The following is a 25,584-nucleotide window of genomic DNA, read 5'->3' on the forward strand; positions in this document are numbered from 1 at the left end:
TATTAAATTAAATATTAGAGAGAGATTTTATTTATTTATTTATTTATATTTTATTTTAATATAAAATAAGAAGTGGGGAGCAGACAAGTTATGGGTGGGAGCTGACTTGAAGATGTCAGCTGGATGCTTTAATATTTTATTTTTTTAAAAAATTATTTTATTTTCTAAAATTGATTTAAAGTTTTTTTTAATTGATAATTTAACTAAAAAAAAAAAACTTTATAAAATGATTTTAAAAATGAATAAAAAACACTAAAATAATTTTAATGCTAAATTTAAATATTAAAAATATTATTTAGTCCGTGTTGAGTTGACTGTTAGTTGACTAACGAAAAATGTTGTAGAGTAAGTGGGATGATAAATTTTAATAATGTGGCATTTGACCCGACAACGAATTTATAAGATTAATCGATTTTATTTTTCATGGGGCTGCCATTAGATTTGAACAAAATTGACCGAACTGCCATTAGATCTCATCTCCTGAACGAAGTCAGATTTTTTTCCGTTTCTTTTCATCGTTGCTACTCGAAAGCTCTAATTTTTCATCGAACCCATGTCGTTTTTTTTTTCGTTTAATCAAATAACAGTGACTTTTAGCTCAACGATCATTTAATCAAATACCAATTTTCTCTCTGACTTCGTTCGGTGAGATACAATTAGAGTTAAATTATATTTTAATAATAAGACAAAAAATATATATATATAATAATAATTATGATTATTTTATTTAAAAACCAACTAGAAATAATATTCAAATTGAGGAAATTTATAATGCAATAATTGTTGGAAGGTAATGTGAAAGCAAATGGAATCAAATTAAAATAAGTTTATTGGGACAATAATTATTAAAAAAAGAAAAAAAGAAAATGATAATATATTATGGATATGCTTAGGGAATTGGGCTAAATAATTTGATTAGCTGGAAAAGACGTGGCACATGATGCTGACTCCTTCCAATGGATTCCACCTCATCCTCTTTTCCACGTCATTTTTGTGTCTTTTAATTAATCAAATGATTTTCTACAATTATTTTATGAAAACAAAAGGCAACAAAAATAATAAAAATAATAAAAATTTCTTTGTTATTATTAGCATTCCTACCTTTTTCATTTCAATTCAATAAAATTATCGGAGCTCAGAGACGTCGATCTTAGCCTAATTTAAGCTCGGGTTAAAGTTAAATTTTGACTAATTTGACGTGGCCCAATCGATTAATTCATTGATTTATATGGATCGTCATTTTGAAAATAAATCTGCTTGTGTCGACCATATTAAGATAGATGTCAGACCAGCTGATTGAATTTTTATTTGTCAACTCAATATATTAAATTTAAATATTTTTATATTTTTATAATTTTAATTTAATATAAAATTTTAAAAAGCGTTTAAAAATAAAATAATCTAAATTTTCATTAATTTATTAGATATAAATAATAAAAATATCAAAATTTTAAAATACATCAAATAAAAATATATATGTATATATATATTAGATAAGGCAATAAATTATATTATTGAAATTTAATCTTTTTATTTTTAATATTATATTATATATTTTTTAAAATAAAAATTATTTATTACAAAAAATTTTGCAATAGAATATTTAAAAAATAAATAAAAATAAGAAATTTCTTGAAACATTTATTATTTTTTAAATTTTGATTAACCGTTTAACGCTCCAACCAGAAATTTTTAAAAAACAAAATTCATTTTTAAAATTTTATATTTAAAATAAAAAAAATTAAAAAGAAAAAAAAGAACAAAAAGTCTTCGCTCATCCGTCTAAAGCCCGACATTTGGACAAGAAGCGCTTAAAACATAAATGGAAATGGGTGAACCGTCAGAAATCGACCACCACCACCTCGACTCCGCCACCGCCACCGCCACCGCCTCCACCACCGCCACAACCCACCACCTCAACGTCCCGGCCGGATTATCTCAGCACGAGTTTGACGACCTGAAGCATCTCGTCTTCCAATTTCACACCTACGAACTCCGCCCAGGCCAATGCTCCTCTCTCCTCTCTCAACTCATCCGAGCGCCGCGCGATGTCGTTTGGTCCGTCGTCCGCCGCTTCGATAAGCCTCAGATTTACAAGCACTTCATTAAGAGCTGTTCCGTCGCCGAAGACTTCATAATGACCGTAGGATGCACCAGAGATGTTTATGTAATCTCTGGCCTCCCGGCGGCGACGAGTACAGAGCGACTCGATATACTCGACGACGATCAGTATGTGACAGGTTTTAGTATCACAGGCGGCGACCATCGATTGAGGAACTACCGGTCCGTAACGACGGTGCACGAGATGGAGCGCGATGGTCAGATCTGGACTGTCGTTTTGGAATCGTACATCGTAGATGTGCCGGAAGGGAATACGGAAGAGGATACGCGTCTATTTGCAGATACGGTTGTGAAATTGAATCTGCAAAAGCTTACATCCGTCACGGAAGGAATGGCTCGTGCTGCCGCTGCTGCTGCTGCTGCTGCTACTGCTACTGCTACTGCTACTGCTGCTACTACTACTGCTGCAGGTACTACATCTACATCTTAATCACCACACAGATTTCAGAAAGAGAAAACGAAAGATTCTCGGAAAAAGAAGAACAAACGAAAGAACTATTGAAAAAGAAAATGATAGAGAGACATCATATTTCTTAATTTCTTCTTCTTCTGCTTCATCTTCCTTCTTAATTTTGTCTTCTCGTTGTGTTGGGGGAATCTGGTGTGCGACTGTGAGTATGGATTTCTTGAATGAAGAACAACGAAATAGCCTCTACTTCCAACAAGAAAACGAACTGATATTGATATTTATCAAGTATTCTTTAATTTCCTTACTCATTCTTCCTTGATTTTGTTCTTAATTTGTCCTCACTCGTTTCTTCTCGTTGTGTTGGGGGAATTTGGTGTGCGACTGTGAGTATGGATTTCTTGAATGAAGAACAACAAAATAGCCTCAACTGATATTGATATTTATCAAGTATCCTTCAATTTCGTTACTGATTTTTGCTTTCATTCCGTGTGCTTCAATTCAAAATTTGAATGATTATGATAGGAATCAAGTATAACAGTGACATTTCAGGCCATATATGCAAAATCTGAATGGCGGTTGTGCTTCTGGACATACATGTATGTACTCTGTACAATTGATCTCTCTGTAATTTACTCTGTTTTTCCTGTGTTTGGGGCTGAAATTGGAAAGTATGTTATGAGTTTTCTTAGGGTTCTTGAATGTTCATCCTTAAAGAAAAAGAGAGAAGGTTAGTTTGTGTGGCTAAGTCAGTGCATTGATTAGTTGATAGTGATTTTTGAGAGAAGAGGGCAGAGGGTTTAGGGTTGAATGGATGTAGATGAGGAGGAGGAGGAGGAGGAGGAGGAGGAGGGGAGAGCATTATGGATGAACAAAGGAATCCATGGCTATGCTAAAATGGGGACAGCAATGAGTAGGCCATAGGACCCTTTTGTCTTAAAGCTCCCAACAAACACTAAAAATGAGAGAAATCTGTTGTTGTTGACCCAACCTTTTCTCCAGTTGGGCATGTGCAATTTTCCCCTTTTACTGTAAGACCCCAAACCGACCGTCCCAAGCCCACTGTTAATAGATATTGTCCGTTTTGATCCGTTACATATCAATGTCTGTCTCACGGTTTTAAAACGAATTTATTAGGGAGAGGTTTCCACACCCTTGTAAAAAATGCTCTGTTCCCCTCTCCCACTCCCAAAGGTGTTCCTTGGGAGCCTAGTGTACTCACTGATACATTGTTCGATATCTGGCTCTGATACTACTTGTAACTGCCCAAACCCACCGTTAGTAGATATTATTTGTTTTGGCTCATTACTTACCGTTGTCAAGCTTAGAATCTCTCGTGTAACATCCTAAACCCACCGTCAGCGGATATTGTCCATTATGGCCCAAGCCCACCGCTAGCAGATATTGTCTGTTTTGGCCTGTTACGTATCGCTGTCAGCCACATGGTTTTAAAATAGGTTTACTAGGGAGAGGTTTCCACACCCTTGTAAAAAGTGCTCCGTTTCCCTCTCCATCAGATGTTTCTTGGGAGCCTAACATCCTCGCTGGTACATTGTCCGATATCTGGCTTTGATACACTTGTAACAGCCCGAACCCACCACTAATAGATATTATTCGTTTTAGCCCATTATTATCGTTGTCAAGCTCACGGTTTTGGGGTGTTACACTTCCTCTCCTCTTGATTCAAAAACCAATCCCCAACCATTTGGTCCTTCTCCAAGTTATAGGACTCCAAGTTTGGTATACCTCCTCACCTCCTTAGGGTTTCCTTCCTCTTTCAGTTTGATATTAGAAACCCACCTAATGCCCCCTTTCTTCGTTTCTAGGGTTATTTCAAAACCCGTTAAATTTTAAGTTTAGTCTCTCATTCTTGAATTGACGTGTCAATGATCTTTTAGGTTATACTACAAGTTTAGTCTCTGAATTTTGATATTTTGTTTTTGTCTATCTGGTCTATGAACGATCGAAACTTTCCAGTAGATTCTTAAATTTGAATTTTTGTCTAATGGAGGCTTAGTTCAAACTAAACTTATAGTTTTATGAAGTTTCTAATAGGTTTTTGAACTTAGACTTCACCGAACATTTCGTCTACTCATTATAATATTTTTAAAGTTTAGAGTCTTTTTAGCTATAAATATATAAAATAGAATAAATAGAATCTTTTAAAGTAATGTGAAATATTTTATTCTTAGTACAAAAGTTTAGATCTAGATGCTCTATTTGAAAGTTCTACATCGAACTTACTATTTAATCTTAATTATTTTACCTTCTTTATTTATTTTTTAACTTCATGTATTAATATATTTAAAGATATTAAATATAGAGAGAGAAAAAATGAAGGAAACATTTGAACCACGACCAAATGAAGTAACTAATGCTTTGGTTGATCGAGTTATTCTGGGATCAATATTTAAATATTTGTAACTTATATAACTAATATAAATTCAAACATAATTGAGCTATATTCAAATTGACAAGATCATTTGTTACGCTAGAGTAAACGAGAGATACATGGAAGAATCCAGACCACAGTCGAAAGAGAGTGATTTTAAAGAAGAGAGAGTGATTTTAAAGATATAATAGTTAAGAAAGACTAAAAATAATTGAAAGTTACACGCATAAAGTGTATCTTCCAATGTATAACTACTCAAAGATCATGGGTTTATAAGTGGGGAATACTATCTCTGTTGGTACGAGGTCTTACGAGGTCTTTTGGGGAAGCCCAAAGAAAAGCTGAGAGCTTAAACTCTAAGTGGACAATATCGTACTAGGACATACCGTTTTCTAATTTAAGCAAATAGCTCGACAAAAATTGAACAAATTAGTTTGTAGTGAATTTTTTTGGGTCCGGTTCACTCAGATCCAGCTTTGGACATCTCATACTGTAACGACCCAGATCCAGTAAATATTGTCCATATTGTCCTCTTTGGAAGGTTTCCACACCCTTATAAATGGTGGTTTGTTCTCCTCCCCAACCAATGTGGGACATCACAATCCACCCCCCTTCGGGGTCCAGCGTCCTCGCTGGCACTCTTTCCTTCAATCGATGTGGGACCGCCCCCAAATCCACCCCCCTTTGGGGCCAGCGTCCTTACTGGCACGTCCTCGCTGGCACTCTTTCCTTCCTCCAATCGATGTGGGACCGCCCCCACATCCACCCCCCTTTGGGGCCAGCGTCCTTACTGGCACACCGCCTCGTGTCTACCCCCCTTCAGGGAACAGCGAGAAGTCCTCGCTGGCACTCTTTCCTTCCTCCAATCGATGTGGGACCGCCCCCACATCCACCCCCCTTTGGGGCCAGCGTCCTTACTGGCACACCGCCTCGTGTCTACCCCCCTTCAGGGAACAGCGAGAAGGCTGGCACTCTTTCCTTCCTCCAATCGATGTGGGACCGCCCCCACATCCACCCCCCTTTGGGGCCAGCGTCCTTACTGGCACACCGCCTCGTGTCTACCCCCCTTCAGGGAACAGCGAGAAGTCCTCGCTGGCACTCTTTCCTTCCTCCAATCGATGTGGGACCGCCCCCACATCCACCCCCCTTTGGGGCCAGCGTCCTTACTGGCACACCGCCTCGTGTCTACCCCCCTTCAGGGAACAGCGAGAAGGCTGGCACATCGTCCGGTGTCTGGCTCTGATATCATTTGTAACGATCCAGATCCACCGCTAGCAGATATTGTCCTCTTTGGGCTTTCCCTTTCAAGGTTCCCCTCAAAGCTTTAAAACGAGTCTGCTAAGGGAAGGTTTCCACTCCCTTATAAATGGTGGTTTGTTCTCCTCCCCAACCAATGTGGGATATCACACATGCTGATGACTAATTCGGAAATATCTCTTAAAAGAAAACATTATCTATAATATAAATGTCGAAAACATTTATAAAACATCATCTTCTCTGGAACATAGTCATGATTTTACGTGTTTAAATACGAAATATTGAAATTCAAAAAAAATAAAAACAATTACAAAATAAAATAATGTAAAACAATAAAATGCAAAATAACCTATTATAACTTAAGACTAGGAGTTTAAATATGAGTCTACCCTATGCATGTGCCATAATCTCTATACGGAGGATAGAGACTTCTGATAAAATTAGCAACGAATTTGAGCATGCAAAAATTTATGGTCGTTACAAAAAAAACAACTTGACAACTCAATCCAACCCAATTTGAGCTCTATTCGAGTTGTTCGAGTCACCAACACAACAAACCTAACTCAATCTATATACATCCCTAAGAAAACATGCGTTTTGTCACAAATTCACAATTGTATCATTAGGTCGAAGTTCTCTCAATTAGCCTACGATAAATTTGTTTATCGAAAAATATGACGATAAGAGCGTCGAGAAGGACTTGGAGTAGTAGGCAATAATGAGTGGGTGTGTGCAAGTTGCAAAGAAAAAATGAACATCTAGGGAAGCAAAAGGGTAAAATAGATATCATAAGTGGAAAGCTTTTGATACTCACAAAGATCATGTTTGAATATTGGCATATAGGAAGTAACACCTTAACCAACACTATAATTTGGAGTGGGTATCATCAAACCACCAACAAAAATGAGATATTTTCATGCTCTTCAATGTCTTTTCGAAAACGTGAAACCTAAAACGTGTAATTTTTACTATATGAAAATCAACATCCACTATGTGATACCTGAAAATTTAATCATAGCATCAAGGACTTTCATGCTTCAAAAATTGTCCAAGTCCACCACTAACAAATATAGTCCGCTTTAGCTATTTACGAATCGTCGTAAGCTTCACGATTTTAAAACGCGTCTACTAAGGAGAGATTTCCACACGAAATGCTTCGTTCCGCTCTCCAACCGATGTGAGATCTTACATATTTAACGATGAATTAAGAACAAAATATAACTATGTTGAGTTTTAACAAGAACGGAAGGATTGACCTTTAAAAAAGTCACAAGAGTTTTCATTTATAAAGCATTATGCCTCGATCGATAATTATGTTCGTAAGTGTTGGGTTACATCATTTCCATGGGTACATTAATTGATACAAATCTTGAGAACCAAGACGTAAGAAAATACCATTCTCGCTAGCAACTCAAATGCAGTTACGATGGTCACATTGAGCACCAAGCCAATTCCTTTTTTTTGGCCAAAATACTTCACCAGAAGCACGTCCGTGGTTGCTCATAAAATTGCACCAATACAATGTTGTCTGCCAAAAATTTTCTTCAAAGCTCCAATTGAAATTGCCTCCCGGCAAGATCTGTTGCTCACCAAAATCGCTATCTTTTGACTTGCAGTGAACCAACAGAGCTAAACCATTCATTTGATTCAAAATGATCACTTTCCACGAGGTCCCTGGGAGCGAGTATTAGGAATCAGATTGTGCAAAACATGAGTTAATAATCATGTTTGATTCAAAAGTAAGCAATATAACGAAACAAAAGATGTTTTGAGTCTTCATTTGCTTTGGAGTTTAATTTACTCACTTCTTTTACAACCCAGTTGGGTTTTGTCTAATGTATATAGTCGAATAAACTTGGTATATTGTTAGATTAACCGGCTGTACAGTCTAAATATTCTTAATTTTTTAACTTTATTTACCTAGACATATACAATACAATCGTTAGTTAATTGTTACTAGGATATATATGGAACTTTTTACTTCGGAGTTAAACTATGTTATACTTTGATGAGAGTTTGAATCCAATCGAGCGTAACATATAGTGATCATATTGTTGCGAAGGTCTCATGCGAAAGACAATAACAAAAATATAAAAGAAATTCGTTCTTGGATCAACCTCTTTAGCGGATGACATAATCAAGAATTTTATTATTCTTCTGTTAGTAGGATGAAAGATTTTGATCTATTCAACACCTTTGATGCTTAAGATAGTGATGTACACGAGATGTCAAGTTGAGCTTAGGTTAAGTTGCGTAACTTTAGTGGGTGTATATCTCCCATATTTATAGTTTGTTGTCATTCTGACTCCGGCGTTAGAATTTATGTGAGATCCCACGTTGGTTGAAGAGGGGAACGAAGCATTCCTTGTAAGGGTGTGGAAACCTCTCCTTTGCATACGCATTTTAAAACCTTGAGAAGAAGTCCAGAATGGAAAGCCCAAAAAGGACAATATCTGCTAGTGATGGGGCTTGGACCATTACAAATGGTATTAGAGCCCGACACTAGGTAATGTGTCAGCGAGGACGCTGGCCTCCAACGGGGTGGATTGTGAGATCCAAATGCATTATTCTAATGTGATATGCCCTTCTAACATTAGAATACAAATGGATGTCATATTATGCCTTGAAAAATTGTAATATGCTATGAAATGCTATGATACACTGTGACATAATTACGTTGGGCCATGACATGTATGACATGTGATGAAACCTTTTGAGATAAGGATATTTATGAGATACAACCCGAGACATGTTTTAAAAGTTATGCTATGAATGAAATGAAATTGGAAAACGGGGTTCTTTGTATGATTTCTTTACAAACAAAAAATGTTGGAACCTCATGCATAAATGTATGTTTACATGCATCGGGATGTTTCAGCTTATGATTAGTACAAACGCATACGTTATGAAATGGAAAATGATCATCATGTTTATCACGATCCTATGACGGTCGCTATTCCTTTTGGGTGTCCGACACCAGCACCAAAGACCCTAGCCTGGCCAAATGTTGGAACCTCATGCATAAATGTATGTTCACGTGCATCAGGATGTTTCAGCTTATGATTAGTACGAACGCGTACGTTATGAAATAGAAAATGATCATTATATTTATCACGATCATATGACAGTCGCTATTCCTTTTGGATGTCCGACAAAAGCACCAAAGACCCTAGCCTGGCCCACACGAGGCCCAGGGCGAACCGTCTAGTGGGTCCACATTCACATGTATGGGTCGTGTGTAGAGTAGTAAATACACATCTGATGACTCGAACGGGAAAGACACCTAAGAGAATACGATTTTAAATGATAGATTTAATTCATGTTACATGTGTTTGCATTTTCTAACGCAATAGTATAGTCACTTATTAACTATTTCCGGTAAATATTGTGCTACTTTTATATTCCACAAAAATGCAAGATACCCATGTACGGTTGATGTGCATCAAATACCATCGAACCTAAATAGGGTAGCTCGTTTCCATTTTTGTAGAACTCAGGTCACTCTAGCACATCATTTTAATCCATTTTATTTTATTTTTATTTTATTATGTATGAAATATTTAACATTGTTTTATCTTTTAAGTTAATATGTTTCAAAAATGCCAATAATAGTTTTTTTATTCAAAATTAATGATAAAAATATAAAAAATAAAAATAAAAATATTATTTTGGAGTATTTTTTAAAATTAATTTAAAAAAAAAAAAAAAAAAAAACATTTCGAGCGAATCCTCCGTCCATTACGTGCGTCTGAAAATCATAGATCATCGTTCTAGTCTCCTTCTCTATATATAGCTTTCCCCTTCTTCTATCTCCTCCGTGAATAGTTCCAATCAACGCGTGCAGATCTTCATTTCCAAGGTATTTATATTGCTTTTCTCTCGATTCTTTTTTATTCATTTTCTCTATTTTACGTTCTTCAGCTGTAATTTTCCTCAAATTTTTCTTTCTGGATCGATTTTTCCCCTTTTTTCGCCTCCGTCATCCTCCACCTTACCTAGATTCAATATTTCTCTTCCTGTTTTTCGTTTCAGTGATTTGATTCAATATTTATTGGCTATCTCGTATTTCCCCTTCTCGGTTATTTCTGGATCTTCCTGGTTCTTAGGTTCTTGTTCTGTTTTCAAATCCCAAATGTGAATCCCCAGATTCTAGCTTCTGAATCGGTGAAATTTTTACACAAAAAGCCCTCTATTATGGTGTTAAATGAGGAAGATGTTTGTATTTTGGTAGCTATTGGTCAAACTGATGCCCTAATTTCTTTTATCTTTTCGCATAGTGAATTGTATTCCTATCCCTTTCTCTTTTAACATGCTCTAATTGGATTCCAAGTTGTTCTGCTACTCTTCCCATATGGAAATGGAAGCTTTTGTAAAAGGAACACAAAAGCCCTGTTTTACTCATATCTACAGCATCTCGTTTATTCTTTAAATTCGAGTATATATTGTTCTGGAAAACAGCCATACATTCAAACTTTACTAACCTACGTAATAGTACCCGATAATAGAGCTGACGAAGGGGATGAGCCAAGCTGGGAGTCTACTGGGCGGGGTTCACTTAGCCATGCCGCCTTCCTTAACAAGCCCTGGAGCCTTCTTTGTGCCGCTTTCCTCGTAGAAGCCACTGGGTTGACCCCTCAGACCGAATTCTATGGTCGAGGACGTTGTAATAAGAATGAAAAGGCCTGCATAGTATGAGACATTTGGGGTGTTTCCGAAACGGAACCATGAGGGCTTATGCCCAAAGTAGACAGTCATACGATTATGGAGATATGTGCCCTTAACAAATGGTATCAAAGTCTTAGTTCTAACTTAGTTGTGTTAGTGTGCATCGATGGCATAGTCATAGTGTTTTGTGGTCGAGCTTATCGAACAGGTGGTGTGTATCGTGTGAAGAGGATTTGGTCTGATTATGTGATACACTCACCCGGCTGGATGTTTCTTTGTTCAAGGAAAAGATTGTTGTGAATGCAACCGAAGTCCCGCCTTGGCTAGATAAGGGGAAGACCATCCTCATTGATATGTGACCTTTTGGGTGAAACAAAAAATAAAGTCTAGGTGGTTTATGCTCAAAGTAGATAATATCATATTGTTAAATGTTGCATGGTTTCTAGTCAGATTGTGTTTCATATCTGTAAGTTGCTCAATTGTTATACTGATGTGCGAATATCAAGTGCTTGATTTCTAATATTCTATTGAACAGAAACATCTGCATTCATGTATGCAGCACGGTGAAGAGAAGTCGAGCGTTTTTTGTAGTAGTAACATCGAATGGTTTGATTTAGCAAAAACTGAAGAAAATTTCTCGTTTTACCAGTTCGGTTATAGCGCCTTTGAACTAGTTGGAATGCTGCGTCGGTTAGCTCGAATCTTTTAGTAGATCGACTCCAAAAGTGTAGTTTATGAATATCTTTTGCTTTTTATTGTAAAACTCTTTTATCTGCAACAATTCACATTTGTATTTTTGTAGAATCTTGAATTTTGTGTTAATTATTCGTTGTATATTGACAGAACATTCATTTTTGTGTATTAGGTTCGTAGACTGTTGGCAAGTCGTCTGAAAGATAAAGGGTTAGGCGATGAAGCAGTGATTTGAATCCGACCTTCGAAATGGAAATCGTGCAAAATAAGCACGTTGCTGAAGCAGAGAGTAGTTTTCCGATGAAGCTCGCAGATCAAGAAAAATACATCAGAATAGACAACGATATCATGACTCGTCGACTGAAGAATCGAGAAAGGCAACGCAGATATAGAGCTCGGAAACGTTTAGAAGAAGAAATAAAGAAGGCTTCAACCATAAAACACCCTACTCAAACAGGAACATATTTTCAACCAAATGGTGTTGCGAACAATCCCTTGACTCGAGTTCATTGTAGTCGAAATTGGAAGAAGGAAGCAAGAAATGCCAGTGTATCAAGAGGGTTAGAAGAAGCCTCTTGTAATAGTTCTAATATGGCTGCAAAATCATCAACCAGTGAGGGTCAAATCCAGTGCCAGCCCTCTCATCCCGAACCACAATCAGAAACACGATCACACTCAGAGCCACCTACCGAACAGCTCGTCTCAGAGACAGCGAAAAAGGTGCTCGGTCGAAGAAATTGGAAAGCAGATGCGAGAAAGAAGAAGAATTAAAGAGCTGAGTTCGAGTTCGAGTTCGCATTCCTAAATTATTGATAACATGTATGACATTATTCTTATGATTTCGCTGTTGTAGTTGGGGCTTTTGCTGTGATTTCGTATCGTCTAGAACAAACATTCAACCGATGACGATGACGATGGCGTTGTATGCATAGATTGGGTTGAGAAAGAAGGTAGATCTCTCCCGGGTCGGGTTGAAGGCGATCGGAAGTGTTTTCAAATATGTGTAAGTTTGGAGGTGTAGATATACATGTTTATTTATCCCTGTTGAATATGGATATCCCTTATATTAATGTCACACAGTTTGTTCATTCTAATTTTATAGCATCTTGCTTGGTTCAAAATGTGATCAGCTGTTTGTTTTAGTCTAATGTAAGTCTCCCATGGAGGGCCTATTAGATAATGTTATAGTGAGATCTCTCCTCAATAGACACGTCTTAAAAATTTTGAGGGGGAAGTCGAGGGAGAAGTCAGGGAAAGTCCAAACAAGTTTCTCAAATGTCACGATTGATACCAAATCTATAATGATAGGGTCTTAAGGGAGCTTTTCGTGCAACCCTATATGAGCATTTAGAATCTATACGAGAATCCAGTTGTAGACCGTGTGCAGCCTTATGAGAGCATTTGGAATCTATACTAGGATCTGGTCGTGGTACGAGATATGCAAACTACTTTGGTAGAGCTTTTTATACATTTTTTTGTAAGAGACATGGACAACAAAGGAATATGAGTACGAAGAGCTAAAAGAGATCGATATTCACTCATTTAATAATATCTTCCGCTTATTAATATCTTCCGCCCCTACCCAATCAAACTATCAAGGAACATGAAAGCATTGTTTTGGTCTTGATGTGCTTTGAAAAAGATAGAGATGATTTTCACTAGAATGTTGATGATAGACCTAGGAACACATTTGCACTATAATGTTGCAGATAGACCCGGGAACACATTCACTACTAGATACTGACATCTCAATACGTTGCGGACATTGATCTTTATGTTTTCTTGTTTCTCGTTTTTACATAAACATTCCCCGAATCCAATAGAAATTTCGTAAATAACAAACTCAAATCCACCGTTTTTTCTCAAAATAAAAAAATAGAAACAAAAGTATTATTTTATTATTTTTAACCTAAAAAATGCACAATAAAGTTTTTATTTTCATTTTAATTTATTTTTTATTTTACTACCCATCAAGATCAGTCCAATAGAATTTTACATTAAAATTGAAATTAATAAAAGAAAATTAAAAGCAATATAAATTAACTTGTTTTACAAAATAACATATAAAACTAAATTCATTACAATAAAATATTAAATTATTAAGGACACAAAAATTTTATTGTATTAATACATCATTTTAAGGTATTCCCCTATAGAAATTTTCAAATAAGATCATCTAAGATGTTGGAGATTAATATTAATATATATATGTATATCATATATATATGTATATATGTATATGTATATATGTGTGTATATGTATATATGTATATGTATATATGTGTGTATATATGTATATGTATATATGTGTGTATATATGTATATGTATATATATGTGTGTATATATGTATATGTATATATATGTGTGTATATATGTATATGTGTATATATGTGTGTATATATGTATATGTGTATATATGTGTGTATATATGTATATATATGTGTGTATATATGTATATATATGTGTGTATATATGTATATATATGTGTGTATATATGTATATATATACATCGGCAATATTCATGATAAGTAACTCTAGTTTGTATTGGATGAAAAAATCCGTTGTTTGCATTGGTTAAACAAGGGAAAGGTCAATGAGATATTTCTTGTGCCCGGCTAGTTTATTATTATTTTCTTCGGTTTGAGTTAAAAATGTGGAAATTCATACCTATAACATTTAGAACGTTTAGCCAATGAAGTATGAACATTATTAACGAAATATAAACACGAGAGAAAGAAGCAATGTGGGGAAAAACAAGACCTCAATGGAACCTCCCTTTCTTTTGATCTCTCAACCCCAACTCCTCAAAGCTCCAATTCCTTCTCATCCCAGAGCACCGAATCAACCTCGGTTCTTTCCAGCCACAATCGCTCTGAATACGACGATTCTTGGCCTTCTGGTGCAAAGATGAGGCAATATTGTTGTTGGATTTGATCGACTCATAGGACCGAGGTGTCAGCTCGGTCGACCACCGCCGTGATATGTGTAGGCAACACGATTGGCGTACGCTAGAAGAGGTCTCTTGAGCTTCATCCTCCCTATCAGATTGGGTCCTTGGAAGGGCTTGGCATGATAGGCAATTCATGTTTACACAATGTTTGCTTAAGGACTTGTTTGTTTATGGAGCTTCCTTTGGAATGTATAGCAAAGAGAGAGATTGGGAGAGATTAAGAGAGAAAGGAGTCATGACTCATGAGATCAAAGCTTGGGTTTTGGGTTGGAATGGTAACAACCAAACTAGTTTTTGTTTGAGTTTCAGTTCATATACCTATCATACCCGATATCTTTGCTTCGACTAACCCTATTTATAGCTCTCACCACAAATAGCTATCCATTTTAAGCTTCGTTTTCATCCAATTTGTCTAAAAAAATGCTCATCTATAGGCACGAGGATCATATTTGTAACACTTCAAGCTCACCTGTACCATATATTATCTCTTTATGCTGTCCGTTCTTCTGTTTTCGTACAAGGATTTTGAAATGGGTGTGGTAAGGAGAGGTTTTCACGCCCTTATAAAGAATGTTTCGTTTTCTTCGCTAACTGATGTGGGATCTCACGTTATTGATCTCAAAGTAGAGAAGAGGGTATATTGTAGAAATATGGATAGGATTTAAACCAATATGTAATTTTTAATTTGATTGATTGGCATGGGCTCCATAGTCGAGGACATAGCATCTCGACGCTGCAAAACTATGAGTTGAGGACATTTATAACATCGAGCGATGCTACAAATGAGTGTCTCAGTGCTACAAAGATGAAGGTTGTTTAACAATTCCTTGGTGTTGTTGATACCCTTTCGACACTGTTTGATGCTCCAAACACATATGTTTTATGTTGAGACACTACAACAATTTACTAGGTCAGAGCGAGATGACTCGTTTATCATCACGATAGGTGTCAAGTGGAAGTGCAGTGATGTATGCAGTTGAAGCATCCTAACAGACCGGTAGACTTGAACCTTGTTCCTACATGACCCGATCAATTCGATTAGGCACTCGCCATCTATTTTCATCATTCAACTCTTTGACAACACGAAAAACCATTGTTCAACTCTTCGACAACATGATAAAACCAAAAAAAAGCTCTGCCCTCCCTCTCTATCTGTCCGATGGATGGAAAGGCAGAGGTTGTTCCCTCCTGTCAAGAATTGGGGCCTCACAGTCACTAGCCAATATGTTTTTCTCTCATGCCTTTCTTCGTTCATGGTTCGATATTTTGGTGACTGCAAGTAACCAGAAGAAGGGATATATGATAATCATTGCTCATTTCATTGATGAATCTTAGGTCCTACGCAGTAGAATTTTAAGGTAATTTATATGTCTCGTGTAATTATAATTTGTTTATTATAAAAGTTTAATATTAACATGTTATTAGTATAACTTAATACTGGGGTTGTATATGTGTCACATCGGCACACTGGAGGATTGCTTTATGATGCATTGTTAGAATGTTTTATGATTATCTGATATTCAATTACCTATTGTTTTATGATTATCTGATATTCAGTTACATATTGTTTAAGATTACACTAATAATAACTTTAACATTTTCAGTATTGAAAAATAAAATAATCAAATTATTATTAATCACGAGTCTTTATGAAATAAATTTCAACATACTCTCACCTCCCATTTAGCTCCGTTTTAGTAATTTTACTTTGAACGGTCTTAAACTCTCTTTTAACTCGTTTGTAAACTCAGCCTATACTTTTATAGAGCTTTCTGTTTTCTATCGAGCATGCATATTTTCGTTTGTTTTCAATTTAAAAATGTTGTCGAACATGAATTTAGTAACGAACTTGATCGATCTAAGTCTCGTGAACTTAGCATAGCCATACAACCCTTCGTCTCATTTTCGATCTTCTTTTCATTGAATTTTTGTTCGAGGATATAATTAAATAAATTTATTATTTCCCATTTCACATTGCACATCTCACATTCAACGAAGATGATGCATTATCATTTAAAAAAAACAAAAAAATTTCCAGCCGAAAATAATTGAATAATAATAATAATAATAATAATAACAATAAATATTATTATTATATTTTTAATAGTCAAAGTTCACAATTAAATATGATTTATAAATAAATAATAATTATTTCATAATTCAGTCTTAAATCTACGTGAACAATTTATATCAAATTATTTGTAACAATTTTAAAGTGGACTATCTCAATTGTATTACTCGGATAAGAAACTCAACCTTATTCATATACTGACTTTCTAGGTTATTACCTGAACATGATCATTATGTATATCAACTCCGTACTATTCAAGATTATACTCAAAATTATGAGTGCTTCATACCATACCATGAATAATATTAAATTATAAATAAAACATTAAATAAAAATATCCATGAAACTTGCACTTTGCCTCAAAAATACCCTCGAAACTTTCAAAAGTTTCAATAATACCCTTACAACTTTGAAATTCGGTGGATTATTGCAAATATCTATACGTTTTTGTTTTCCTAATTTTCGATTTTGTAATAATTACAAATTAGGAAAATGGGTACGTTCATGAATATATTTGGTTTCAGTTGGTCGAGTTATAGAATTATTTCAGTTGGCTTTTGAGACTAATTGCAAAAATGTCATGCAAATGGTCAATACAATGTGTTTAGACATAATACAAAAATTAAGGATAACTACGGATTTATTCTCTACATTAATATATATATATATAATTTAAAAATATTTAATAAATTTAAATTTTTAATTTTTTTTCGATAAAATAGAATTTATTGGTCAGACGATTGACTTGGATACCCAACATTAAAAAAAAATGTGTTTAATGAGAAATTAAAAAAATTATATTAATGAAGAATACCTTTTTCACATTAAATGAATTTGAATTTGATATCGAAAGATTTCGATGCTAAAAAGCTAAATGTTCGAAATTAAGTCTTATGCTTAGAAAGAATAATAAATAACTTATTGAATCAAACTAAAAAAAGAAATATTCGTACAACGGAAGTGTTCATATGACCAAAGAATAACCAGACTACCGAATAGAAATTTAAAGATTGGTTCGAGCTAAGTTTTTTTTTTTATTATTATTGGGTTGAATTTAAAAAAAAAAATAGAAATTGGATCAGTTGGCGGGATAGATCTTTTTATTGTAGGGTCAACCCCACCAACTCAATAATAGTGTTGCAATCCAACCCAACCCTGCTATACGGTGTGACTTGTGAATGTTTGATATTTGAGTTGTATGAAATTTTACTGTGAATAAATATAATTTTTTAAAATAATTAAAAACAATAACTTAATTCAACCCGACCCGAAAATGAATGGTTGAGTTTTGAACTCTATTTGAGTCTATTTGAGTGGCTCGGGTCACTAAGACACTAAAACAGATCTAATATTATTGGAATGGTAACTATTTTTGTAAAACAATTAAGGAATCTATAATGAATTTGATTTTAAAGATTAATTGAATATGTTCTGTCACCCACTTTTGGTTGGGCCGCCTTTTTAAATTAAAAGTTCATAAGGGAATCGACACAAATAAATAAATAAATAAATAATTTTTTTTTTATATTTTTATTGCGTTCTTTTTCAACATTATTTTATTATGATTTGACATTAAATTGTTTAAATCAAATATGCTACACACATTCAGCAAGTTTTATTTCATTTTTGACTCGTGAATGTCGTATTTATTACGCTATATTTCATTTTTCTTTATTTATTCACAAATATTCATTTATATCTCTAAATTTATTTATTTTTAATAAAATTAAATGTTGTTCATTTATTTGAACCCAACCAGTATTGTTCGGGTTGAATTGGATAGAGATTTTTGGGTCTTCAAATTTTAATTATTATAAGTGAATTAATTACACCGTTAATGCATAGCTTGTTGAAAATCGAGGATTATTGGGAGTGAGTCTCACATTAGTTAATTTAGTGGAAGATCATGGGTTTATAAGTAATAAATACTATCTCCATTAGTACGAGGTCTTTTGGGGAAGCACAAAGCAAAGCTACGAGAGCTTATACTCAAAGTGGACAATATCATACCATTGTGGAGAGTCGTGATTTCTAACATGGTATCAAAATCATGCCCTAAACTTAGCCATGTCAATAGAACTAAAGTGTGAGAATCGAAGGTGTAGTCAAAAGTGACTAAAGTGTAAACCCGAAGTTGATATGTCCACCGACCAAACAAAACTCATAATAGCACCCACATAGACACTTAGAGTTATTACGAGCTAACTACGAAACATTATGAACCAACCTTTAATGATACAAAGTAAATTAATTAAACTCTTTAATTAATCTGCTTTTATTTGCGTTCACATTTTTATGGCTTTGTATATATACAATAATTGAAAGTTGTTTTAACTGTTCACGTGAATGGAGCCAAGCAAAGCCACTACCTTCTTCTTTCTTCATGTGAATCATCTACCTAAGAACAAGAACAGTGTTTTACAGAGCTTGGTCGGAGCTCTTATAACCCAACAATGGCTACCGAGTTAGGGAGCTACCGAGCGGCGGCCATTTTCGACGACAGAGCTATCCTGAGCTGCTCCTGAGTGTACAACCGACTGCCCATCTTCACAGTTGCTTGTTGGATCATCAAATCATTCACAACTGAAATGCTCGCATGGCTGATATCCAAATCAAGTTCCTCCAATGCCGCCATCAGCCGTGCAGCGGGATGGTTCTTCTTACTAGATTGGATCCGGATCATCGCGTCCCAGCTGATTATCTTCACGTCGATATCGGTTTCGATGCCATAATTTGACGCTTTTACGTCTTGATCTGAGCTTGATATGAACTTCTTCACTGAATCCAATTGCTTTTGTAGCTCCTCCTTATCTGATTCTGCAGTTTGAAGCTTCCCTTTGAGCTCATTAATGTAAGAAATAGCATCGCCAAGAAGTGAAGCTTTGTCCATTTTTGATACATTTGGAACCACAGCTCTAAGAGCGTAGAATCTTTGGTTTAGTTTTTCTCTTCTCTGCCTCTCTGCTTCAACATGATTCAATGGTTCTTCTCTACCATTTGCTGGTTTTCGACCTCGTTTTCGCGGCCGTTTCTCCGGCTCCACCGCTCTATTACTCTCCACCTCACGTATCACCGATGCTTCGAGGTCGGAGTGGTCGGAATCGACAATGCAACCGGTTGATTTCGCGGTGCCAGAGGATGGAAGAATCACACCAGATGTAAAAGAAAGCATCCCCTCTTCGTTACTGGATGTCTTCTTCTTGTTCTCATCGCCGCCGCCCGGGTTGCCAGAAGGCAAGATGTTGTCTGTTTTGGGGTGAGAATTCTTCTTGGTGCCACTAAAATTAAGAATCTCCCCGGATTCCGCCTTCAAGCTGCCATTCTCAAACCCAAATTCAGAGAAGTTCAATTCCTTGGGGGTTAAGAAGCTCTGTTTCTGAACCGGCTGCGGCTGCCGGTTACTCTTTTGAGGCGGAGGAGGAACAGAAGAACTTGGAGTTTCAATGGCGTCCTTAATTTCAATGGTGTTTGATAATGGCTCAGTGATCCAAAGCGACGGGTCATTCTCGCCACTAATTGGCCAAGTCTCCGCCTCCAGATTATTGAAATTAAACAAAACCCTAACCCTATTCATCAGATCAGAGTTCAGGAAAATCAAATCGCTCGACCCTAATTCAACCACTCCGTTCACCAACGGAATACAAACCATTGTTTGCAATCCGAAAATCTGACCCTGACGAGCTCGTTCACAGAACGAGCTCGCAAGCCGATCGGAACCGCTAATCCAAATAGGGTTCGAATCTAAAAACGCTTGTCCCGGTAATCCGACACCAGAGACGAACGATTGAGTCATCGACACCAAGAAGAACCATTCGGTGTCGGTGACGACCTCGTCGACGGCGTCGTCATCGGAGGCAGGGGAACCAGAAATGAGAGAGTTGAGTTCGCGAAGTACCGTCTTCCGGCGCTCTTGCTCTGTTTTTGAGGTGCTCGATTTAGCCTTCTCTTTATCTTCTTCGCCTTTGTAGTATCCATCGCCCCACCCTAAGAGGTTACCACCGGAGTAGTACGAAGATTGCCAGAAGATAGCGTAAGTCCAGCTCTCTTGAGCGCCTTCAATCAACACTTGGAGGCGCTGCATCAGAGTCTCCTGGTTGAAAACCGCCAAGGATGGCGGCGGCGGCGGCTCTTGACCGACGGGTTTACTTGGTTCAATCGCCGTGGAAACAGAGGAATAAAGCGGCTGCGGCTGCGGCTGTGGCTGTGGCTGAGGCAGCGGCGGCGTAACCCATAAGGAACTCAGATCGGTGCTTGTGAACACGTCCATCATCGACGCGTTCTCATCCGCCCAGAGATTCATCGCCTGCGGCAGTCGGTAGTCAGTCATTCCATACACTGATCGGAGTCCAGTGTCGAATCAGATTCGCCGGATTGTCACCGGAGAAGTGGTGAAATTACCGTACGGTTCCCGCGGCTAAGCTGATAGAGGCAGAAAATAAATGGTGTTAGGGATTGGAGGGAGACAAAATTTGGGCTGCGTCTGATATTATCATTTATTTTAGTTGAATTTTAGTTTAGAGAGAGAAAATAAAATGTACGAACAAAGGCAAGTGGAGGAGAGAGACCTATAGCAGCCGGCTAACGGAACACATAACTCGAACTAATTCGATCCAAAACATTTATCGTTAGGTTGCTCAAACCCGCTGCTAATATGTGAAATTTCACAATCTACTCGAGACCCAGCATCATCAATGGCACTCGTTCCCCTTTCCAGTCTATGTGGGACCCTCAATCCACCCCTTCGAGGCCCAGCATCCTCTTTAGGGCTTAACCTCTTCATTCGTACATTGCCCGAACCCAGTTTGATACCATTTGTAACATCTCAAGCTCATCGCTAACAGATATTGTCTTCTTTGAATATTCCCTTCCGCACCTCCCAATGTTGTAAAACGTGTTTTTTAAGGAATGGTTTTCACATCATTATAAAAAAATGTTTCGTTCTCTTCCACGATCGATGTGGGATCTTGCAAACTAGCCTAGTTCAATCTACAAACACTTCAATATGGGTTGGAATTACTTGGCATCCTACGTGGCAGTCTTCCATTTGGAGTGGATGAATGACATTAATGCGATGAAACACGCGCCCTTACGTTGATTGGTCTGTTATTTTTCTGGAGATTCTGTTGTTGGTGTTTTGGTGACCTTATACACGTGGCAGGTTCCAATTGGAGGCCGTGATGAAATTTCGTCAAACAAGGCCTCACCCAAGTGTTCCCTCTGTCACTGCTCATAACTTTACCAACTCAAAAACATTACACCTGATCGGTTCAATAATTAAACCCGTAAATAAATACATAAATAAATAAATAATAAACTTGGTTTAATGAAATTCCAATTCCCACCTACTTCCTAAGAAACAAACAATTTCAAATCTAAATTTATTTAAATATTATCACATTTAAATTACTTTTTGAATTAAAATTATTATCCTAAATTATAATTTAAGTAACTTGAAATTATCATTTTTTAAAAAAATAATATTAAATTGAATTATAATGTAAAGTTGAAATGGACGATGTGATGAAGAACGTGTTAAAAGAGCTTAATCATTTGCAATAATGGTGTGTTTTTTTTTTGACATTAGTACGTGATTGTTGTCAAATGATACTCTTAATCTAATTTGGCGGTGAAAGTAAGTTACGTGGGTTTGACAATGCTAATGAGAGCGATATCAAGGCAGATCTAATGCTATGTTTGTTGGCTCGAGACTTTTTTGTCCTTTTTTTGTAACAGTGGATGTCTTCGGCTCAGCAAATAATAGTATGTATGTATAGTCGTTTGGACCTCACTCAAAAGCCCTTCAAATGATTATACCATACTAAAAAATAGCATATGTATGGGCGATTGGACCTTGACCGAAGGCCCTTCTAATAGGTTGTCTACTGCTCATCCTCTTTTCTGTGTGATTCGATAGGCCTCTTCCAGAATCAGAGCCCCTTGTTTGAAAGATGAAAAGGGTTGTTGTCCTAACTGATCGATCATTTTTTTTGGACGCTCGGTTATTTGAACTCTCCGAACCAATTTCAAACCTACAAATTAAGGGTTGATTTGGATGAATTTTAAATTTATTTCTAGAAAAGAAAAATGAAAATATATAAATATATAAATTAGGGACAGTGGAATAGAAGAAGCAAACATGGATGACGAGCTATGGGTTTCACGTAATACAGCCAAAAAAGGTAATTGTCTTTTTTTCTTAAAAAATTAAAAAAAGAAAAAAGAATTATTATTATTATTATTATTTTGAAAATAAATATTTATTTATTATTTTGGAGTTGCAATTACACGTTTTTCATGCTGATAGGGTCTCTCTAATCCACGTCATCCCTTGCCTTCTTCTCTTATTATTATTATTATTTTAGGTTAAATTAATAAATAAAATATCGTCCAAAAAAATATTTTTAAATTTTTAAATTTTTTAATAATATTCAGAAAAAATTTAAAATTAAAGGATATATATATATATATATATATATATATATATATATGTATGTATATATATATATATTATATTCCAAGATTTTTTTTAATAAAATATTAAAAATTTCCATGTAAAATTAAATCAAAGGAGTATCGGGCGGTATTCAGTACGATTTATGTGTAGAATCGGTGTCTTCATGTGGAATTGGGAGACCAGACACCGCAAGAAACACGGAGCAAACAAAAGCCTACAGTGTCTCATTTAAAAGTGTTCCGAAGTGTAGCCTATATGCATGTATTGGATCAAAGAAGAACAAAGTTAGATGACAAAAGTAAAAGGTACATCTTCATCGGCTAAATAGATGAAAAACTCGTCTTATTCCATGTGGAAACTATATATATACTTATCCCTTGTTGCTTGATTGTATACAGTTGCTACCTTAGCGTAGATATTATTCCATTTTTAACTATACTTCACAAAGAACCATAAACGGCTTGTCATGGTGCCTCGCTAGCCAACCAAGTCGCTCACCTTGTGTTGAGTTTGTGGCCCTTTGCGTAGTGAAGAGTCAACCACATTGACTTATTATCCGTAGGTTAGTATCGAGTCATCGAGCCAATCTGAGCTGACTCGAAAGAACCTTAGACCATGTAGTAGTGGGAGTTAGACACTAGCCTGAAATATGTTTTATATGTGCTGACTTGTCCTACTTGTAGATTCTAGATTGCCTCCCTCATCTCGAAAATCGAGGACAGATGACAGAAGAGACATGTTACGTATATGAGTGTGGTCTAACTCACTTGAAAAAAGCTTGGATAGGCAGACCACACCAGCTCAACTCGTATTAGGAATCAAGGGTGGAGATCTTCCATCTAGGTTTCGACATGAAAAGAGAGAACAAAAGAGGATAAACAAACCTACTACTCGTCGATGGTGAGTTATAACTTCAAGCAAAAAAAAAAGTAGGAGCCTAGTTATTAGGTCGTTGGATCATCTTTCATCTACGCTCCTCAAGTGTAGAGGCAAATCACCACTTCTCGAGAGGCACGACAACGATTTCATTAATTAACATGTGGTCATACCAGACAACTCGAGATATCACGCTAACTCATCATGAGGATAACCGTTTAAAGGCTCCCAGGCCAAGGATGAGGACCAAACGACCCATCAAGCTCGCAAATCTAGAGAAGGAAAGGAACGTCGTCAAAGAATGTGAAATATACTCAGCGAGTAGATACGACGTGCAGGTACTCAAGAGATGATTTGACTCATCCATGCCAACATCATACATACCCGACAGGTCAGATCTTCTCACCAACAATATACATTATTTTTATTAAAAGGAACTATTATTACATCTTAAAGCTATTCTATCAAACAAAACACGTTTATATCACTAAAACTCATCGAAACGTACGTAACATAAGAAAATTATTAGTAATAGAGTCGATAATTTGAAACCTGTTCGAGCAAGGGCAATTATACGCTCGAGGACTAAAATAGTAACTTAACAATAATTAATGAAAGGGGTTAGTGCAAGCTTTGGATTCAAGCAAAAATAAATAAATAAATAAAATAAAAAATACAAATTATGAGGGCCATAGTTGATGGGCCTCTTCCTTGGCCTCAATTTTCATTTTCAACCATCATTGCACTCAATTATTTGCCTTATCTTTTTTATTTAGATTTTTATATATATATTTTTTTATGTTCTTTAATGCCACATGCGTTAAAAATAATTTAATATCCCAAATAATAATAATAATAATAATAAATAGTGGTTTTGTTTGGATAGCATGAGACAAAAACCAAAACACTTGCCTACCTAGTTAAGGTTAAATTTCATGGTTTTCTCCAATATGGTAAACAAGATTCATGATGTCTTTTATTGGTCATAATTGCACTCTTGTGGCTATGAGATAGCTATTGTGCGACACTTGTTCTAACCTAGCCATCAAGTCAACCATGTAAGATTTGACTTTGCAAGCAACAGTGGTGTATGCTCGAGTTTCGAGTCACGTTTGAGAGAAATATTTTTAGAAAACGTGAGTGAGGAAGTGCGTATAATCACAATTTTGATAATGTATAACCCGAGTAAAGGGATGTGACTACAGCGAATGTGGTTTCATTTTGATAATATTTATAGAGGAGATTCAATCGTTAGTGAGAAAGTCTTAACCATGTGTTCGAGTCATAGTGAGAAAGACTTTACGGAGGGGATTCAACTGTTAGAGGAGCTGAAACAAGTAGATTTAAGAGTACCCACCGAAACTTTCTCCGTATTTCTTCAACGTAAATTTTCTCAACCCTTAGTTTTATTTAATTCTAAATAAATTCAAAGTCGATTCATTCCCAACAATTTCATAACTCTCTTACTATGACGAGACGTTCATAATTCTTGCATATCAATGTATCTGCATATCAGATGTAATGAAATAACCAATAATTCTTGTTGCCGTATTAGTAGCTTCATTGAAATTTACTTCATTTGAACGAATACTCGTAGAAGTAACCACCTTTGATCTCTTTAGAATAACGTTCAAATCAATATACTTCAACATATGTGCTCGACATCTCCAAATATTTGAATTAATATTTGTGTGAGGT

At 36.0% G+C, this 25,584-nt stretch overlaps 3 protein-coding genes across 5 annotated transcripts; 2 read left to right on the top strand and 1 right to left on the bottom strand.

Moving 5' to 3' along the window:
• The first annotated feature begins 1,765 nt into the window (after positions 1–1,765).
• LOC111463868 (abscisic acid receptor PYR1-like) lies at positions 1,766–3,229 on the top strand. Of its 2 annotated transcripts, none has more exons than XM_023107801.1 (2): positions 1,766–2,531; positions 2,895–3,229. In XM_023107801.1, exons 1-2 carry the CDS (start codon positions 1,823–1,825, stop codon positions 2,915–2,917), a joined length of 732 nt encoding a protein of 243 aa, XP_022963569.1. In that variant the 5' UTR covers positions 1,766–1,822; the 3' UTR covers positions 2,918–3,229. The 2 variants fall into 2 exon arrangements, with proteins under 2 accessions (XP_022963569.1, XP_022963571.1); XM_023107803.1 differs by having other exon boundaries at positions 1,766–2,515; positions 2,894–3,229.
• Positions 3,230–9,943: 6,714 nt separating this feature from the next.
• On the top strand, positions 9,944–12,628 carry LOC111463869. 2 transcript variants are annotated; one of them, XM_023107804.1, is made up of 2 exons: positions 9,944–10,035; positions 11,707–12,628. In XM_023107804.1, the coding sequence occupies exon 2, from the start codon at positions 11,784–11,786 to the stop codon at positions 12,303–12,305; it is 522 nt and encodes a 173-aa protein (XP_022963572.1). In that variant the 5' UTR covers positions 9,944–10,035; positions 11,707–11,783; the 3' UTR covers positions 12,306–12,628. The 2 variants fall into 2 exon arrangements, with proteins under 2 accessions (XP_022963572.1, XP_022963573.1); XM_023107805.1 differs by lacking the exon at positions 9,944–10,035 and adding an exon at positions 10,976–11,531.
• A 6,156-nt stretch (positions 12,629–18,784) lies between these two features.
• Positions 18,785–21,094, bottom strand: LOC111463867 (transcription factor MYC4-like). Its single transcript, XM_023107800.1, has one exon. The coding sequence runs from the start codon at positions 20,881–20,883 to the stop codon at positions 19,030–19,032; it is 1,854 nt and encodes a 617-aa protein (XP_022963568.1). The 5' UTR covers positions 20,884–21,094; the 3' UTR covers positions 18,785–19,029.
• Between the last annotated feature and the right edge of the window lie 4,490 nt (positions 21,095–25,584).

The sequence above is a fragment of the Cucurbita moschata genome, unplaced genomic scaffold (assembly GCF_002738365.1).
Source record: "Cucurbita moschata cultivar Rifu unplaced genomic scaffold, Cmos_1.0 Cmo_Scf00029, whole genome shotgun sequence".
NCBI lineage: Eukaryota > Viridiplantae > Streptophyta > Magnoliopsida > Cucurbitales > Cucurbitaceae > Cucurbita > Cucurbita moschata.